We start from the raw sequence: 16,179 nt of genomic DNA, 5'->3' as shown, positions 1-16,179 counted from the left end.
ATGGCTCAAAACATAGGCTCCAATGTCAGTGGGCATTATTATAAATTAATCCTTGGATACAAATGTGAGAATAAATTTTGGGTTGTAAATAAGGGTTTAATTGCTAGGCCATAAAATGTGCAAAGGTGTGACTGTTACAAGATAAGGCCAAACTTTCTTCCAAAATGATTATACTAGAATCCACATCCAAAGGTAATATATAAGACACCTTCTTGATTCACACACTGTTTATACAGAAAAAGTAATGCTTTGTCTTTTTCTTCAGATGCTTTTAGAACTAAACTAAATGGAAGAAGCAAATCAGTCTGTGGTGTCTGAATTCATTATTCTTGGGCTTTGTGATTCATGGGAACTCCAGGCCTTCTTCCTGGTGACATTTTCTTCCCTTTATTTGATCACTGTTTTAGGCAACCTCTTCATTGTGGTCATAATTATTACTGATCTCCACCTTCACTCCCCTATGTACTTCTTGTTAGCCAATCTCTCCTTCATTGATTTCTGCCTTTCTTCAGTCACAACCCCTAAAATGATCACAGACTTTCTAAAGGAAAACAAGACCATCTCCTTCGGAGGGTGTATGTGCCAGATTTTCTTTGGACACTTCTTTGGTGGGGGTGAGATGGTACTGCTTGTGTCAATGGCCTATGATCGTTATGTGGCCATCTGCAAGCCCCTCCATTACTCCAGCATCATGGACCGGCATATGTGCATTGGGTTAGTGATGACTTCATGGATCATAGGCTTTTTACATTCAATGAGCCAGCTAGCTCTGATTATAAAGCTGCCCTTCTGTGGACCCAGAGAACTGGATAGTTTTTTCTGTGATATTCCATTGGTGATCAAGCTAACCTGCATGGACACCTCTATTCTAGAAATCTTGATAAATGTTGACAGTGGGGTGCTGGCAACCATCTGCTTCATTCTGTTGCTGATCTCTTACTCGCATATTCTGTTTACTGTCTGCCTTCACTCTACAGATGGGGCATCGAAGGCTCTATCCACTTGCACTGCCCATGTCACGGTGGTGGTGCTCTTCTTTGGGCCCTGCATCTTCATCTATCTGTGGCCAGTCAGCATCACCTGGGTGGACAAGTTTCTTGCTGTGTTTTATGCAGTCATCACACCTCTGCTGAATCCAGCCATTTACACCTTAAGAAACAAAGAGATTAAAAATGCCATGAAGAGACTGCGATGTTAGCATACGCATTTCAGCGTATATTTCAGGGTTTTACATTATGAATGTTCACTGTAAAGTTCCTAAATTAGCCACTTCTGTCCTTTTACTCTGGACTGGGAAACATTTCCCGATTCATGTAGGATGGTGTGATTACCAAAGGTAACCCATTAGTGAATGGGTTAAAGAAGTTAATTTTCTATACCAGATAAAAGTAGAGGAACATCTCATGAAAGTAAAGTTAAAATGTCTAATTTTAGGTGAAATGACTCAATTTACTGCAATGTTCAGATGGTCAGCAAGCAATTAAATTATGTACAAAGTTCGTAAATTGTTCATTATTGCATTTCACAAAACATTCTTTTTTTCCCACAAATTTTACTGGTACATTATAGTTGTACACACTGATGGGATTTGTTGTTTCATATTCATACATGCACATAATGAATGTACCATATAAAAAATATAATTTGGTCAGTGTCACTTCCAGCACTTCCCCTGTCCTTACAAACCATTCTTTAGAATTCTTCCTTCTTAGGAATTCTTTCTACTCATGCTTCAAAAAGACATACAAATTTACATTCCCTTATCTGAAATCTATGGCATGAAATATACTTCAAGTTTTGTAATTGTTTTTCAATAATAACATAGATACTTTTAAACATTTCCAATAGTGTCAGAGTTATTAGCTCCTCATATTGTGTGTGTATGTGTGTGTGTGTGTGTGTATTCTTGGATGCAACAAAGACTACAAATAAAATAGTTTTGCATCAGTGAAGGCCAGAATATTAATGAGTTAGGCCAAGTTAGACTGTGTTATGATATAGGCTTCAAAAAACAAAAGCACTTAAAATTGTCAGAGCTGCTTGAATTTCAGAAATGTGAAAACACATAATACTGGATAAAACAAGGTATGGTACCATGGGAAGAAGTATTTCATTTGAGGAGGCAGTTGGCACTTGGCCTGCCACAACGGGGAACAGGAAGGTTCTCAGCCTTGTGTAGGTCTTGAGATGTGAAGTGACCTGCACTGCCTGTTCTCTGAGCCACATTAAATAAAGTGTTAAATAAAGCTTCACTGCTACATCTCTGTAGTATCTGAATTTCTCTGTTACTTTCATGAGTGAGGATCCATATATTTGCCCTACCAAAAACATCAGTTATTATCTTTACGGTATTAGTAAGATATTCTTCCAAAAGTGAATAAATAAGTATGGAGTCTCCAAAGTTTGCTTGAAAAACCTAAGCAAAAATTTTCAGGTAATCTGCTCATCATCCTCACACCCATCATAATTAATGTAAATCTCAAGATATGAAGTCAGCGATTCAGAGGAACTCTACATCACTGGTTCCCAAAATGTTTGCTGTCATGACCCATTTTGATATTAAAAATGATTGAGGACACCAAAGAATTTCTCTCTATGTAGATTACATTTATTAGTAGTTATCATTCTAGAAATTAAACGAATTAATTAAATATATATTTAGCACATTTAAAATAATCTGATAAACAAGAAATATTAACATAAATAATGTATTTTATAAAAAAATAACAATATTTTCCAAAGTTTAATAAAGAATTCAGTAAGAAAATTGGATTTCTTTTACATATTTGCAAATTTATTTAGCATGTGGTTTAATAGAAGCCGAATTCTGAATTCTTTTATCTGCTTCTGCATTGAATGTATTGTACTATATGGCTTTTTTTTTTTTGCCTTACAGACATGTGTAATGGGATAGGAGAAGTACCATTTTGGTTTTGGTGCCAAAGCACTGATGAATATGTGAGTTTTAGCACAAAGTAAGGCATAAACATCAAATTGTAGTAGATTATCAAAATACTCCTTGCCACCATATACAGCAAATTTTTTAAAAAGTTTAATAAGCTTATTAAACCATTTCTATAAATATTCTAACATCAGAAAACATTGCTTTTTTGTCTCTGTTGTAATTGTGGTTTTAATCCTCATTTTTCTATAACATCTTTCCTTTCTGGTGATTCTCTTTCTATTGCCATCTGAGGAAAACATTTCTAGCAGGAAGAACTCTCCCTGGATTTCCTCTTGTAAGATTTATTATTATGGTTTAACTGAAAGTATCTTTATGTTTTTTTCATATTTGAAAGATTTCACAAACTATAGAATTATGGGCTGAAAGATCATTTTGATATTTTAAAATGTTTTTCTAATGTGGCGATTTTGTGTCTGGCGAATAGTCATCAGTATCTTTCTATTCCTTTGAAGGTATTGTTGCTTGTTTTCTGACTGCATTAAATGTGTTCTTTTTATCTTTGATCTTCTTCCAAATGATGAATATGCCTATTATTGTTTTCTTTGTAATTAATATTTTTATAAATTCATTTTTAAGGAATAACAATTTCAATGGCATCAATGATTGATCACTGTACTCCCCCCTACTGCTTGGCGGAAAAACCTATATAGTTGAGCCCCAAAGGAAAATCAAGACATTATTATCAGGCCACCATGTAGCCAGAAAATGCCATTGTTCCAGCGGCATAGACACTGACATGTTCAGTGTATCAGTGCATTTAAAATATATACATTTACAATTATCCTGCAAAAATAAGGACTCAAGAAGTGACACAATTATGCATCAAACCAATTATTCATTCATCCTTCATTCTACATCTTTGAAGTTATCACTACAGTCACAAGGACAAATAAGTAAAAGAACTAGTATTAAAGAAAAAAAATCCAAAGGTCAATTTCCCTGTTCCTACTTTGAGGGCTATTATGGCTTGCTAAAATAACCATAACAAAAGGGTTATGAGCTATTTGAAAAAAATTGACAGAATAACAATTGATGCATTTCATTTCAAACAAAACAAAATTCAAACTTGCCCCCGCCAATGAAATGTTCCACAACAATGAGATTGGTATTACTATGTACAAACAAATAACCCAAATAAATAGTGGTTATAGAAACACTGTTGGCTTAAGCATTAGAAATTAGGTCTGAGGACTTTCTTTCTAAACTCTCCATCTTAGACTCCTAAACTAACCCCAAGATAGAATTCCTCATTATTTTTAATATTATCTGAAAAAACTGGGGTGGTTTAACATATGAAACATAAAAGAGCTAGAAGTTTCTAGGGAGCTTCCCAAAGAATCAGCCCTTTTGACACCTGGAAAGCAGGAAAAAGCACTAGGTTTCCCAGTCTAGGAAGAAATTTCACTCCCAGTTTCCTTTGTATAGTTCTATTCCTCTATTTCTATAATTTTCATGGTCTGTCCTTTTTGATTTTCTCTTCAAAATATTTACTTTCTTTTCTGTCCTAACTCAGTTGCAGTGATGTCAAAGAAGCAATCTTTACTATTGGTATTTAAGCCAACCTCAAGCGTTCTTCAGAATTATTGGATTTTTCTTCTTTGTCTCCAGAGAAGGCAGCCAGCTCTTCTGAAATATCATCTTGGTTCTGTCGCCCAGAGTTCAACATCTGGAAAATAGATTTCTGAGGTCAAATTCATTCAGGCAACTGTGACCCAGTTCCTGACTCTGCTGGCATCTCTACTTTCTTCCTGACTGTAGTATTTTCCTATAATATGGGTGCAGTATAAAAACCTTTCTGCACAAGTCCTATGGAAAAAGGGAAAAACAAATGGACACTAGCACCAAAGAATCAGCTGCCAAGGGAAGAACGAGGATGTTTGCTCTCTGGGGCCAGCACGAAACACTCCTGGAGTGAAGCCAACATCCACATCAAGCTCTGGCAGGTAACCTGGATTATGTCTAGGACAGTGTGCTTTGAACAGTGCTTTTCGAGTCCTTTGTCAAGAACTTAATCTCAGAATTCTCCCTTTCAGTGCATGTTAAAAGGTTCTAGTATAAATGTGAATTAGTCTCTTTATCTTAATGACCCATTCCAAGTATTCATCCACTGGAGGAGAATCATGCTCTATACCAACATCTGGGTAGGTAGACAACGTTTTCTTTTTCATCCTAGACGAAACACCCTTTCTTTCCCCAGATGTTGTCAAGAAGTGTAGGATTGAACATCTCTAGCTTGCTTTTTTGTTTAGGAATTACTACAAATGTTTTCAGTGTTTCAGCACAGAAGTTTTTTTAATAATTTTTTATTTGTTTTAATTAGTTACACATGACAGTACAATGATCTTGACATATCATACATTTGAATCAGATGGGATATAATTTCTCATTTTTCTGAGTGTACAGCTTGCAGAATCACATTGGTCATGCAGTCGCATAAATACACACAGCATTAATAATGTCTATTGTTTGAAGAGTTTGTTTTCTACATAGGAAAGGCAGTTTGAAGTTCCAGGGTCCTCTATATTGTCTGAATAGCAACCCCAGCAAGAACTATGATCCTGATGACCTGTCAACAGAGACAAGCAGACCACAACTTGTGAAAGCTAAAAAGAGATTCGACAATGTATGTTTAGGTTCTTGAAAATTTTATTATTTTATCCCCAGAGTCCAAAATATCTTTTTGGACTTTTCTTGGCTAAAGTCCCAAAATATGAACCCAGCATCTGGGCATACAGAGATTCTTAGTATTACCACAGATGAGATGGCTGTATCTCAGATAATTTGTTTCCATATCACATTATGGAACTTTCTTGCTCAGAGGTCATCTGAATACAAAGTATTTATTCAGTTGACCAGTGAGAGCCCCCCCCCAGAGGGATGGATGCTATCTAGATTCCATGGGAAGGAGTGAGCTACAGTTTCACTGACTGCAATTCAGATTGAGAAGGATGTTCTTCTCTGCTGAGATGGCTGGCTGACTTCACCAGTCAACCCAAGTGCTTGTGTACTGCTGAGCTGACAAGTGACTTCATGAAATGTCAATGTTATCAACAGTCTGAAATAGGCCCTCACTGAAAGGGTGAGACAAAGGCTTGCAGCTTGAATTTGCCAGACATTGGTGCAATTATAATACTGAGTCACTTATTAAAAGCTAAGTGGTTTCTGTCCTGTAGAAAAGGGCAGAATTTGATCGTCAGTTCCCCATTGGAAGAGTAGATCAGTTTCCTGGAACAGTTGGAAACATCAGCTAGAATATGTCTTTCATTAGCTTTATCATATGACCTGGGGTTAGGACACTTGAATTATCTATGTCATTGCTTCTTTGTCAGCTTAGTTTGGATACTGTGTATGGGGACTATCCTTTTCTTTGGGAGAGAAAAATCATCCACTTTAATTATGTTTCCAAACTATGGACTGAGGGTGCTGGGACTCAGGCAGGTATTTCCTTTTTTCCTTTGGAATTTTTCCTTCTATCTCTAGTTTTGCCTGAACTTGCTTTCTTTTGAGAATATGGTGGTACTGTTTGGAATTCACACACAGGGGATCTTCTTCAAGCATCTCTGCTGTAGGTAGGATTCTCTGGGTAGCAGACACAGAGCCAGCTCCAGGTACCATCATGACCATTCCTCCTGAATTGACCACATTGCCTGGTACAGGTAGTATAATAGTGGCAGTCCCTTGTCCACTGCTGGTTGTGTTGCTTTTGGCTCCTAACTGAAAATCTGTGTTTCTGCCAAGCTGGCTTCTGGGATGGTTATTATGGCTTTCTGGAGAATCATTCCATCTACATTAACTGACTGATAGACAATGGTTTGCCCTTCCACAGTCTGTGCCACTTGCTTCCCCTGGAAAGAAATCTGCTGCTGTATCTGAGTCTGGCCCGCAATGACGTCTGTTTGGGACTGCTGAATAATGATCTGCTGGGTCTGGCCCTGGTGGCCCTGGATCTGCACAGTCTGCCCACCCTGGCTCTGGATCTGTCCAGGTGGAACCAACTCTATCTGTTTCAAACCCTGTGTCCCAGACATAGGTACTTGAATGATGGTTTGTCCTTGTCCACTGGGAAGAGCCTGGACCATGATAGGCTGGGTAGTTGATATGATTAACTGGCCTCCACTGACTCTTAATATTTGGCCCTGGACCTGTGGCTATATCTGTCCAGCCTGTACAACAATCTGCTCTGTTGAACTACTGCTATTTGCAATATACTTCTCCATGGCCCCTCACAGATGGAATCCTATCCATGGTGAGCTTCACTCTGGAGAGCTCAGAAGACTGTGTATGAGATGCTGCACTTCATGCCTTGCTCCCTTGCTTCACTGTCAGCACTGACTGGTTCCAGTATCAGACCCTGAAATCCAACAAAGGCTCCAGTGCCGCTGCTACCACCTCACAAAATCATAATTACCTCTCTTGTTGTTCATTGTTTTACCTGAATCTGAGTTTTGCCTTTTATCAGTTCTTCAAACATTGCTTCCTATTCTCTTTGTTTCATTCTTGCATTTATTTATACACCTTAGAGCTTTTCATGTTATTCCAATCAACTCTTATTTTGTTCTGATATTTTTATTCTTTAGTATTTCTGTACTATTGTTTGTATAATTTCTTTTGATCAGTCTTTTGGTCCACTGATTTTTTCCTATTCTCACAGGCTTAAATATTCATAATTCACATTTTTCTGTTCTAAAATATCATTTAGTTGTTATGTAGATATCTTCTATTGAACTTTGTCATCTTTTTATGTTTTTCAGATTTTTTTTTTTTTTTTTGTACCAGGGGTTGAACACAGGGGCTCTTAACCATTGAGCCACATCCTCAACTCTGGCCTGTGTCCTGCACTGTCTGTAATTTTTGAGTTTCCCTCTGTGTGAAGTGAGCTGGCTGAGAAATATGGTGAAAAATCATAGGGTACAGAAAGTAATTTTCAAAAAGCAAGGGCAGGACGACTCTGCGATCTTAGGGGTCCTGCCTCCACCCTGGAGGGAGAGAGAAAGAGAAGAGCCCATGTTTGCTTTATTTATACAAGGGGGCTTCAAAAGATTTCAATGGAATGTTCTTTTGCCAAATAAGGTAGGAGATGGGCTCTCCACGCCCAATGGGTAACACCCAAGTCCAGAGTTACAGAGCAGCCTCTCTAACCAAGGGAGACTTATGCTTTGCATAATCCATTAAGTGTGAGAAGCCACAAAATGACTTGCAATGCCAGACCAAAATCTCCTTGGCTCCAAGGCTCAGTAGAGGTTATTCAAATAGCTCAGGGGTGCCCCCACACCAACCCTTTTTATATATTTTATTTTGAGCTGGAGTCTCTCTAGGTTGTTTAGGGCCTCACGAAGTTGCTGAGGCTGGCTTTGAACATGTGATCCTCCTGCCTGAGCCTCTCCAGCCACTTGGATTACAGGCATGCACCACCATGCCTGGGTTTTTTCAGCTTTTTAATGTTCCCTTAAAATGTGTAAAATTTACTTCAAATTTTGACTCTGTTAACTTTAACAACTGAGCCATCACTGGGCTTCTGTTCACTAGCTTCCTCTTAATTTTATAGCGACAAATCTCTGCTTCTTCCCATACTCACAGTTATTTTATGTAACTTAGACACTTTGTAAAATAGAATTATAGAATAGATCTCAGTTGCTGTACACAACAGAAACTTCTGTTTTAGTAAGAGCCATAGAAGGCTTAGATCTGATTCTTTTGATCTGTGCAACACTAAACAGATTTGAGTCTGTGTTGGGATTTCATGAGACTCAGGACACTTCTGGTTTATATCTGCTTCTTAGATATGTTCCTTTCAGGCTTTGATTATGACTCTGATGGTTATCTATTGTGTCCACATGATGATTTCATAGGAATCAGTTTGGCTCTTTAGAAATATTTCTCTTAGAACGTTAGCTTTCTTTCTCCACAGCTCTGCAAACAGGGCAAATTCATCAGAAATAATTTTGGATCAGGGATATCCACAACTTAGAATTCTCAAAAAGTTTAGAAGTGAATTTGACTCAGTTTTCTAGTCATAAAACAAAATAAAAATAAATTTAATACATTTCAAGGATAACACATATTCCAAGTATTCACATGAACCCTTGTCTTGAGCAAGTGAAGAGTTAGTGATACATGATGTCAGTGTATAAAAATTCAACTCACTCTTGTTGATTAGAATTTGGACAAAGTAGTTGTTAAGTAATAATACCAGACATGATATTTTCTGAGTTAATTTTTGTATGTGAGTGACCGATTTCAATTTTTCCCATCTAGATATTCATTCATTGAAGAGATTGTCCTTCCCCATCTGTTTTCTTTGTCAAATATTAGTTGACCATACATGCTTGGGTTTATTTATGATCTCTCAATATTTTCCACTAGTCCATGTGTGATTTCATGCCAGTACCACATGTTTTTTATTACTACTGCTTTATAATTTGAAATTGGAATGCATAATATCTCTTTTTAGTTTTTTCAGGAGTCTTTTGTGCTTCCATGCATATTTTAGAATTGTTTTTTTTCTTTGTCTTGAAAAATGCCAATGGGGTTTTGTTTGAGATGTCATTGAATCTGTAGATGCTTTAGGTATATGAACATTTTTACAGTATTAATTCTTACAAACTATGAACATAGACTATCTTTCTGTTTACTCATATTGCCTTCAATTTCTTGCATCCATTTTAAATAGTTTTCAATATACATTTTGTTTTTTACTTCCTTGGTTTAATTTATCCCAAAATAATTATTTTTGATGCTATTTCATTTGGGGTCGATTTCTTGATTTATTTTTCAGATACATCATATTAGTGTATAAAAATGCAACTCACTCTTGTTGATTAATTTTTTGTATACAAAAAAAAACTGCTAGAAAAAGACTGGGAAAATTTTTCTTGATATTGGTCAGAATGAAGGAATTTTTTGAATATGACACTCAAAGCACAGGCAACAAAAGCAAAAGTAGGTAGGAGTATACCAAATTAAAAAGCTTTTCCTCAACTAAGAAAAAAAGAAAGGAAAACCTACAGAATAGAAAAAAATATTTTAAAATCATTGTCTGATAAGAACTTAGTATCCAAGATATACAGTGAACTCACATAAATCAATGGCCAAAAACATCCTAATTACACAATGAATGAAAGAATAGAATGGATATTTTTCCAAAGAAGACATAAAGATTGCTAATAGCTATATTAAAAGGTGCTCAGTACATTAATCACCAGTGATATGTAAATAAAAGCCATAGCAAAATATCAGCACACAATTGAGATAAAACTCTTGGTTGTTACCTCAAGGAAAATGAAATGCTTCTAAGCTGTGGGTAGGAATGTAAATTGGTACAGTCCCTACAGAAAGCACTATGAATATTCCTCAAAAATTAGCAAATATAAAAATGTAGAGATACTACCCTGCATTCTATCAGATCATAATGGAATGAAATTAGAAATCATTGATAAAATAAAAAATAAAAGCTCTTCCAACACTTGGAGACAAAATAATATGCCACTGAATGAAAAAATGGGTTGCAAAAGACATCAAGGAGGAGATTAAAAAATTCTTAGAGGTAAATAACAATACTGATACAATGTATCAAAATATCTGGGACACTATGAAGGTAGTTCTAAGAGGAAAGCTTCTTGCATGGAGTTCATTCCTTAAAAGAAGAAAAAGTCAACAAATAAATGACCTAACATTACAACTCAAAGCCCTAGAAAAAGAGCAAATCAACACCAACAGCAATAGAAGACAGAAAATAATTAAAGTCAGAGCTGAAATTAATGCAATTAAAACAACAAAAAAATTTGAAAAAATTGACAAAACAAAGGGTTGGTTCTTTTAAAAAATAATAAAAATTGATAAACCCTTAGCCATGCTAATGAAGAGAAGGAGCAAGAAAACTCAAATTACTCACATATATGATAAAAAAGGAAATATCATGACAGACACTACAGAAATACAGAAGATAATTAGAAATTATTTTGAAAACTTGTACTCCAATAAAATAAAAAATATTGAAGGCATCAACAAATTTCTAGAGTCATATAATTTGCCCAAATTGAATCAGGATGATATACACAATTTAAACAGATCCATTTTGAGCAATGAAATAGAAGACACCATCAGAAGCCTACCGACCAAGAAAAGCCCAGGGCCAGATGGATACACAGCCGAGTTCTACAAGACCTTTAAAGAAGAACTAATACCAATAATCTTCAATTTATTTCAGGAAATAGAAAAATAAGGAGCACTTCCAAATTCATTTTAAGGGCCAATATCACCCTGATTTCAAAACCAGGCAAAGTCACATAAAGAAAAGAAAACTTCAGACCAATATCTCTAAGTAACATAGATGCAAAAGTTCTCAGTAAAATTCTGGCAAATCAAATACAAAAACTTATCAAAAAAGATAGTGTCCCACAATCAAGTAGGGTTCATCCCAGGGATGCAAGGTAGGTTTAATTTACAATAAATGTAATTCATCACATCAATAGACTTAAAGATAAGAATCATATGATCATCTCAATAGATGAAGAAAAAGCATTCTACAAAATACAGCACTACTTCATGTTCAAAACACTAGGAAAAGTAGGGATAACAGGAACATATTGCAAATTCATAAAAGATATCTATGCTAAGCCCCAGGCCAACATCATTCTAAATGGAGAAATATTGAAGGCATTCCCTCTAAAAACTGGAACAAGACAGGGATGCCTGTATTCACCACATCTATTTAACAGTTCTTGAAACACTGGCCAGAGCAATTAGACAGATGAAAGAAATTAAAATTGCATCCATGTAGGATGTCTTTACCCAGCAGATAGAAAGAAATTTAAATTCAGTGAAGCTCAAAGTCTTGATTTTTTAATACGTGTTAAAACTAGGCACATCAAAGAAACCTTTTGCTGCCTATCTCCAATTAAAATGAATATCCACAAACACTGCTCAACCATCTAATCCTAATCTGATCCATGAGATATATAATATCATCCCCAGTTTCCAGATTTAAGAATTGAGGCTCAAAGAGAGATTATGTAAGTAAATCAATCAGGGGAGGATAAATAAAGCTGGTTTTTCCTGGCTTCAAATTCCATTTCACTGCATCATTTCACACATCAAAAAAGGTGTTAAACCCTTGGCTTCCTTACATTGGCAAATGTTTGGCACATCAGAAAAAGTGATCCTGAACACTGGAACCCTCTGAACATACACCACATGTCATTTAAGTGCTCAGTGTGTGCTCAGCAATGTTGCTAGGACTGTTTTCAATTTTAAAAACAACTAAAAGCTGCCATCATAATCACCACCACCATCATCATCATATGTCTGATGATTCACTAGACCAAGACCAAAGAGACAACAATGTCTTCCTCTTTTTCAAATGCATGATAAAGCAAGAACAAAAGCACTAGTCTAAGTTAATAGACACAATGGTATTTTTTGCTAGTGAGGTCAAGGTCACAATTATAAATATTCTATGAACCAGACAGATTTTCATGGAGGAAATCCTCTGATCTTTAGCCAAGGGCTCAGTCCTAACACTGCCCAAGTACCGAGCAAATGCATAAAAAAAATTGTCACTAGTGAAGGGAGAGATTAAATGAGAGAATAGGCATGGCTCAACACAAATCCATCATTAGTAGTACAGTAGCCATGTCTAAAACCTGTTCTATTAATGCTGAATCAGCTGCATCTAGGTTTTTGTTTTTGTTTTAATAAAGGAGAATGTATTACCTAATCATAACAATAAGAAATGGCAACTTCAAATGCAAGCAAGTAATACAGTCTATTCTCTTTGAAAGCTGAGGTTAATGTGTTTTGAAAATAGTTTAATTAATAAAAGAAATCTTTCTAAAACTTGTAATGGACCCATTTGCAGGACGAGAAAAATGTCATAGTCAGTGAATTTCTTAAATTTCAATGAGAGAGTAAATTCTCAAAATTGTCAACAAAAAGATTTACCTTTTCACTTGTGTTTTCTTATTGAGTCAAGGCCAGGGGAAAACAGTAAATTGTGTAGAAGTCTGAGCATCCCTGCTAACTTCTGAGTAATTATTGTATTTGCTGACCTTGGTACAAATTAATGTAAAAGATTGTTGCCAAGTGGCAACAGCACATAATGAAGAATAAGAAATTCAACACTCTCAGAATTCTGTCCATGATACCAAATACATTATAAGTCCATTTTTTGCATGAAATGTTTATAATAACATTTGATAGTAAAATTAGGTTTTCAGACATGACTCACATGGGGGAGGTAAAATGCTAAAACACAACAAGGGATTTCTTAAAGAAGATGTAATGAGGGGTGGGGAGTGCTTATCTTGAATGTACAAGGCCCTAGGTTCAATCCCCAGCACCATCAAAAAAAAAAAAAAAAAAAGAAAAGAAAAGAAAAAGGGTTGATTCCCTCTTCTAAACTGGTAGTAAACCCTTATTAATTGCTGAAAGGTAATAACATGAATAACATGAATGGGGGCTTTTGAAGTAAAGCTCTTTTCTGCTTAGTTCTTTCCTGCTTCCCTCCCAGTATTCAATACCTCCTCAGCACATTCCAGGGAAGGGTTCACAGTCCAAGCTACAGGGCATTTTCTGGGTGATAATATATTCCAGTGTTAAGTCTTTATAGGAGAATTTTTGCATTTTGCTTTGGAAAAGGCAAAGCTACAGTTGACAAAATATAAAAGACATGAATAGTATTTTTTCCATTTACACAGCTTCAAGGTCAGTGTTGCTTACATCCCAATTTTCATGCAACAATATGACTCAGTAAGGAATGTGCCCTAAAGTGGAATGTGCTACAGGGGTTGAGTGCTGTCCTAACCCCACAGACTGCTAGCCAGCTGGGGTGACCCTGAGTCTCAGTCTCCATGGGGCTCCAGTTTTTCACTTCTAAAATAAAAAAAATCCAATTAAATGACTTTTAATTGGCCTCTAAAACTCCCCATACGAAATACTAATAGATGTAATACCTATGTTGCTCTCTTTGGATTGTCTATATCAACCTCTCTTGGACAGGACTCATAAGGAAAGAAAACAAAAAGAATAAGAAAACTCAAGCCAGGGTAGCTTCATCGTTTTCCTCTCTTATGAAATGAGTTCCATTTTTCATGGAACTGTTTGAGAAAAGGATTCATTTCTGTTGAGAGCCACAGCCGAAGGGGCCCCAGCAAACTTCCAACTGATTGGCTCACAAAAGCCCCAACAAACTTCCAGCTGATTGGCTCACCATGGCCCCAGCAAACTTCCAGCTGCCAGCTGATTGGCTCCTTTGCGGTGATGCTCATTGGGCTGTTTCCCTGCCCTTTCAGACCACGGAGCTGCTCATTGGGGGACTCTCTTGGCTCCACCCACGCAACCCAGCCAATCGGGCTCAAAAGCGGGAGGATTGGGGGTTGAGAAGCTTGCCAGAAGATGGTGGAGGCAGTTGGGCTCTGAGGGAATTCCTGAAGAGCTCCTGTGATGCCAGTGTGTGTGTTCTAAAAATAAAGTTCGTTTCTGCTTAAAAAAAAAAAGAAATGAAAGGGATAGGGATAGGAGAAGTAGAACTCAAATTAGCACTATTTGCTGATGATAGGATTCTATACCTAGATTCCCAAAAATTGCACCAGAAAACTTCTAGAACTAGTAAGTGAATGTAGCAAAGAAGCAGAATATAAAATCAACACCCACAAATCAAAGACATTTCTGCATATCAGTGACAAATCCTCTGAAAGGGAGATAAGGAAAACTATCTCATTTACAGTAGCAACAAAAAAACAAAAATAAAATGTCGCGACCCCCTCGCCAGCAAGGAAGAAAAGACACAGGATTCTTCTTTCAGCGGTTTATTCAGGCCTTAACTCTAGTCTTCTCTCAAGCGCGCGCTTTTTCCACGCCCCCACACACAGCCTAATAAAGCTTACTCAAGTCCAATCCAAAGCTGCCACGCGGGGTTTTCTCATAGGGTGTTGAGGGACAGCGTGCCAACTTTTCCTAATAAGGAGTTGTTTACCAAGATCTACAACGGAGACAGGCGCCATCTTCTAATGGCGGCAACGGTCTACAAACACGGCTCACCACAATAAAATACTTGGGAATCAACTTAATGAAAGAGGTGAGAGACCTCTACAATGAAAACTATAGAACACTAAAGAAAGACATTAAAGAAGATCTTAAAAGATGGAAAGATCTACTTTGCTCTTCGATAGGCAAAACTAATATTATCAAAATGACCATACTACCAAAAGCACTATACAGGTTTAATGCAATTCCAATCAAAATCCCAATGGTATTCCTCATAGGAATAGAAAAAGCAGCCATGAAATTCATCTGGAAAAAATGACACCCAGACTAGCTAAAGCAATCCTTAGAAAGAAGAGTGAAGCAGATGGTATTACTATATCAGATCTTAAAATATACTACAGAGAAATAGTAACAAAAACAGCATAGTATTGGCAATAAAATAGACTGATAGACCAATGGTACAGAATAGAGGACACAGAGAAAAATCCACACAGCTATCGTTATCTTATATTAGACAAAGGTGCCAAAAACATACACTGGAGAAAATATAGCTTCTTCAACAAATGGTGCTGGGAAAACTGGAAGTTCACATGCAACAAAATGAAATAAAACCCCTATCTCTCACAATGCACAAAAGACAACTCAAAGTGGATCAAGGACCTAGGAATTAAACCAGAGATCCTGTGCCTAATTGAAGAAAAAGTAGGCCCAAATCTCTACTATGTCAGATTAGGCCCTGGTTTCCTTAATAAGACTCCAATAACACAAGAAATAAAAATTAAAAAATCAATAAATGGGATGGGTTCAAACTGAAAAGCTTCTTCTCAGCAGAAGAAACAATCAGTGAGGTGAAAAGAGAGCCTACATTTTGGGAGCAAATTTTTAGCACATGCACATCAGATACAGCACTAATCTCTAGGATATAAATAACTCAAAAATCTTAACACTAAAGAAACAAATAACCCAGTCAATAAATGGGCCAAGGAACTGAACAGATACTTCTCAGAATAGGATTTACAATTGACTAACAAATATATGAAAAAAAAGTTTATCATTTCTAGCAATTATAGAAATGCAAATCAAAATACTCTAATATTTCATTTCACTCCATTCAGAATGGCAGCTATTAAGAATACAAACAACAATAAGTGTTTTGTGAGGATGTTGGGGAAAAGACGCACTCATACATTTCTGGTGCAAAAATTGGTGTAGCCAATCTGGAAAGCAGTATG

The 16,179-nt window shown here is 36.5% G+C and overlaps 1 protein-coding gene and 1 pseudogene across 1 annotated transcript; one reads left to right on the top strand and one right to left on the bottom strand.

The window, feature by feature from the left end:
• The first annotated feature begins 286 nt into the window (after positions 1-286).
• LOC124104601 (olfactory receptor 4K3-like) lies at positions 287-1,198 on the top strand. The gene has a single exon (XM_046461621.1). It carries the CDS (start codon positions 287-289, stop codon positions 1,196-1,198), a length of 912 nt encoding a protein of 303 aa, XP_046317577.1.
• A 5,055-nt stretch (positions 1,199-6,253) lies between these two features.
• On the bottom strand, positions 6,254-7,182 carry LOC124104812 (nuclear transcription factor Y subunit alpha-like; annotated as a pseudogene).
• Between the last annotated feature and the right edge of the window lie 8,997 nt (positions 7,183-16,179).

The sequence above is a fragment of the Marmota monax genome, unplaced genomic scaffold (genome assembly GCF_021218885.2).
Source record: "Marmota monax isolate L192 unplaced genomic scaffold, Marmota_monax_Labrador192_F-V1.1 WCK01_AAM20220418_F8-fsc00001, whole genome shotgun sequence".
Classification (NCBI taxonomy): domain Eukaryota; kingdom Metazoa; phylum Chordata; class Mammalia; order Rodentia; family Sciuridae; genus Marmota; species Marmota monax.
Note: the sequence above shows the minus strand (reverse complement) of the source record. Positions and strands in the feature narration are given on the sequence as shown.

Bases quoted from the DNA above. Each gene is read 5' to 3' on its own strand.
- LOC124104601 (XM_046461621.1), top strand. From the start codon at position 287: ATGGAAGAAGCAAATCAGTCTGTGGTGTCTGAATTCATTATTCTTGGG.